Genomic DNA, 4,462 nt, shown 5'->3' with positions numbered 1-4,462 from the left:
TAACAAAAATGTTATCCTTCTAAATACAGTTAATTTACACAAACCTCGAACACAAAAAGATATTGCTCTGGCATTGGAGTTGAAAGTAGTTTTGGTTCCCCAACTATAAGTGCCTTTATGAGTTCAATACCGAAATTGCGGTTTGCTCGTAAATTATTACAAATACTGCTATCCAGTTGCCGAAAAATTGCGTTAACGCATGGTAAAGCGTTCCACTCATGCTAAATTTTAATGTGTATTAAGAAAAAATATTAAGAAAATTTTAAATATATTTATAGTACATAGACACATACATTATAATTTTCAACAACAGTTTCCCAAGCATGCGAAAATGGTCCGTGGCCTATATCATGTAATAATCCAGCAATCTACAATCAAAACTTATTAATTTTAAATGAATTATAAGTTATAATAATATAAGTGTTTATATAAAATTACTAGAAAAATTTTTAACCTCTACGGACAACCGATATACTGGCCAATCCTTGTCTTTTGTAATCCATTTACTATTTATTTCTAGTTTATTCAGCATTCTCTTACTAGCCCAATACGTCCTATAAAAATATATTTTATCACTGGAATAGTGTAAAGAAATCATATTTACTTACCCAATACAATGATCGTATCTTGTATGCACTGTTTCTGGTTTATTCACAAACATCACACCCAATTGTTTGATATTTTTTAAACGTTGGAATTGAGGAGTATTAATGATTTGGACGATGTCATATGGAAGCAGAATTTGACCATGTACTGGATCAGCTATTTCTAACTGTAAATAGCAAATTTTACGATTAGTGTATATTTAATACAGTTGGTATTATTTAAAGTTTAAAGAAATATAAAAAATTGTTTATTTAATTTAAAGTAGCATTAATACTTATTTGGAAAAATATAAAACGAATTATAGATTAAATAAAAACTTTTATGGCACGCTATTGATATAAATATATTTTATAGCTACTACTTCTGTTATCTTAGCGATACAACATTGTTATAAATTAATTCATCACTAATCGTAATTTAATAAAAATTTTTAAATCTGGGACACAATTTTATCAGATTTTTTTTCACAATTTAGTAATTTTTTAATGTTTTACAAGTATTTGTCGTTTTAAATGACAAAATACATACCATTTTTCCACACATAATGATTCATAAACGGTTAAAGTAACAATATATTTAAATTTCGTTCTTATCTTTAAACGGAGCAATTTTATAATAACTTCATAAACCAAAAATGTTGATATAAATGTTTACAAGAACCAATCAGCTGATTATTTTCTCAAATTCCGTATGATTTTAATTTTAATGCTGCCACACCTTTTTCAAATATGCTAAAGCATGAAATGCAGATGGCGCCACCTTCTTAAGTCTCAGATTCACACAATACAATTAATATATTCAATAATTATACTATGTTCAGACAGTCAAATTCTCTTAATGTCATAAAAATGAAATTATGTTAACTTGGAAAGTGTTCATATTGCCAAATTAAAGAAATCATATGTTTTTTTGTTTACAAATCGAATGTTTTGTATCTGAAAAATTTTAAAAGTTAATTATTATAACTATAAAGGATGGCATTCAGTAGTTTTATTAGCTTTAGTGGATTTCAGGTATGTGAATTATTATTCTTCATTCTATTTTGAATTAATAACAGTTACAGTTCTTTCTCTTTATTCAAATTTAAAAATTTGCACTACTTTCAAAATATTTTCCCGATTTTATTAAAGTCAACTGTCATTGACATTTTTTTTTTTAAATTGTCACTTTTTCGTTATCTCCACTTTATCTTTTTCTTATCTTACACATAATTGCATTTAAAATGTCCTTTAATTTCAGTCTTCGTTTCAACGAAATTAAGGCAATTTTCCTTACTTTTATTCTAAGCTTTACACCACAACCTACTCATAGTAAAATTCAAGTAAAACACAAGGTGCTATCATTTACTGATGGAACGCACTTGTGTATATGTAGTGTTACTCAAAGTTACTACGAGTAGCTCGTGGAACAGACCTAGTATTGTTTTGCATAATAACAACAAACATCACAGCTTAAGTGGTCTTTGAGTGATTCTTTAGTACCCAATATCGAACACTGCCGTAAGATAATTCAAGATGATGTTCAATTATTGGGCTGTACAATAGCAATCTAAACAATAAAGTTTGTTGTAAGAAATCTATATATTTTTGGCAACACAGATTTACCAAAATGTTATTAAGGCCTTGTGCGAGTTCGACCAAATTGATACTAAATTGACGGAAATAGTAAATTATGTCGTTATGACAGCGAATATTATAGGGTAAATTAGATAAAAATGAGATAAATTAGGTGTTATAATTGTGAAAATTTTATAAGATTTTTAAAAAAATAAATAAATAAGAAAACTTTTAACCAATAATAATAAATAAGTGCAATAATAAAATAAATAAATATTTACATAAGTGCAGTGCAAAAAATCCATAGGAAATTTCAATTTACTTTACCTCAGTTTAATCGAACTCGCAGACGGCCTAAATATCAATTTATATTTATTTAAAGTAAATTATCTAAAACTCGATGAATGGAGTTGTATAATTGTGAAATTACAAACAAATGATTTTATTTATACTAGCGCTCATTTATGAAAAAAACAAAGCAACCCAAAAATAATGTAAAGAATAAAAATTTAGCATTTTTTGGAAATTTGACGAATACGTTGTGTGCGGAATCAACTTCAAGAGTAATTGATTCAATTTGATGATAGTGGCCGTAGACTTCAGACACGGTGTATTGCTTGGTGAAAGAATTGTTATTCATTTGTTTTTAATTTATGGACGTTGTTTAACTACTTCTTCTTTCAAACGCAACAATGGAACCATGAAGTGAGCGCTATTAACAGTATTGCTTTTCTCAAGGTAGTAGATAAACAAAATTTCACGCGTATCTCAATCGAATATTCACATTGTCTCATTTATGGGGTTTGCTCATTATAACCATCAATGAGAATGATTTACCATACAAAAATCTTACAGATAAATAGGCTCATTATCAATAAATCAGCTTATTTTATTCATTTATAGCAAAAAAATGTCGAATGCAACCGCTAAAAATAAATTTCCCATAAGGGAAATTACCAATATTTGAAATATGTGTCATATGTTTCATATGTATAATGTGAACAAACAACAGCTGAGCTGTAAACAGAAGCACTGACAAAATACGTATTTAATAAAGTCTCTGTTTTTATTAATTGAATATGTAATTGATATATAAAATGTTTATAAATGATTTAATATATCAATTATAATTTAATTTTTTTGTGTTTTTTAATTATTAAGTGGTATTTATAAAAATTTATAAAAGTTATATCAGCTGCATAAATGAGCTCATTACAATGTGAACGTTACTATATAACTTATTTTTTTAATTTATTACTTTTTAATTTGGTTGCCGGCTATTAAGTTTTATCATCATTATTGCAGTCAAATTCACTTCAGAAAGATTATACTGCAAATATCTTAAAATTAATTTTGGATATAAAACTGATCTCTCATCGCTTATTTGTGTAGCACGATATTTTTATACAGGAATACTGTTCCTGTATTTCCTCAAGTGAGCATCAATATTAATCAATTATTTCTTGTTTTGATCTATTTCGTATTATGTGCACCGAATATCTTCGCCACATATATTATCTTCCTTCTCAGGCTAATACTCTATCTACAGCAAATTGGACTTTGGCAATATTTTTGTACACATTCTCATATTTTCAGATTTGTTTGCTGACAAAATTCAAAAATAATAGGTATTTGCATTAGAACATAAATCTTGCCAAAGTCTAGCCAGTGTAAACAACAGGTAGAATTAGAGCATATAATGCATGCGATAACTATTGTTAGATTGATAACCGTATGCCTCAATAAATATTCAGACAATGTATTGCTATTACTTTTTCGTTAAAAATTTTTTGATAACAACATTTTTTTTTTCACTGCTCACACATCGTGAGCATGATATCGATTACGGACATTTTTCTACGAACTTCAACAACCATGACAGTTTGATCTTCACCATAAAAATGTTCAACCCAAACAAAGTTTTTTGAAAATTAGTATTAAAAAAAACATAATAATGTTTGTACCACACATTGCACTTATGTGCGCACAAAATGAAACAAAATGCAACAAAAAATATTCAATACATATAGTAGCACTGCCCATTGTGTATAACAGGACTGTCCAAAACACGGCCCACAGGCCGCATGTGGCCCGCGTCTAATGTTTTTGCGACCCGCGGTATGATTTTAATTTACTACAATTATGCAAATCTTCTTTTGGTGTAAAACCACATTATTTTATTTTCGTGGTATATGTACCAAATATATGAATTTAAATTGATAAATTATTAAAACAAAATTTAGAATTAGAAATTGTCGAAAACAACTACGAACGTATATATTTTTTTCATTGATTTGTGT

General features: G+C 27.7%; 1 protein-coding gene across 1 annotated transcript; it reads right to left on the bottom strand.

Annotated features, from left to right (window-relative positions):
• Positions 1-8: 8 nt before the first annotated feature.
• Positions 9-1,240, bottom strand: LOC119663884 (uncharacterized protein MG461-like). The gene is made up of 5 exons (XM_038073484.1): positions 1,135-1,240; positions 609-772; positions 455-554; positions 294-368; positions 9-221 (listed from the first exon to the last, which is right to left on the bottom strand). The coding sequence occupies exons 1-5, from the start codon at positions 1,147-1,149 to the stop codon at positions 30-32; spliced, it is 546 nt and encodes a 181-aa protein (XP_037929412.1). The 5' UTR covers positions 1,150-1,240; the 3' UTR covers positions 9-29.
• Between the last annotated feature and the right edge of the window lie 3,222 nt (positions 1,241-4,462).

This window comes from Teleopsis dalmanni, unplaced genomic scaffold (genome assembly GCF_002237135.1).
Source record: "Teleopsis dalmanni isolate 2A unplaced genomic scaffold, ASM223713v2 unscaffolded_contig_1059, whole genome shotgun sequence".
NCBI classification, from domain to species: domain Eukaryota; kingdom Metazoa; phylum Arthropoda; class Insecta; order Diptera; family Diopsidae; genus Teleopsis; species Teleopsis dalmanni.
The sequence above is the reverse complement of the archived record's forward strand: the minus strand, read 5'-3'. Positions and strand labels throughout refer to the sequence as shown.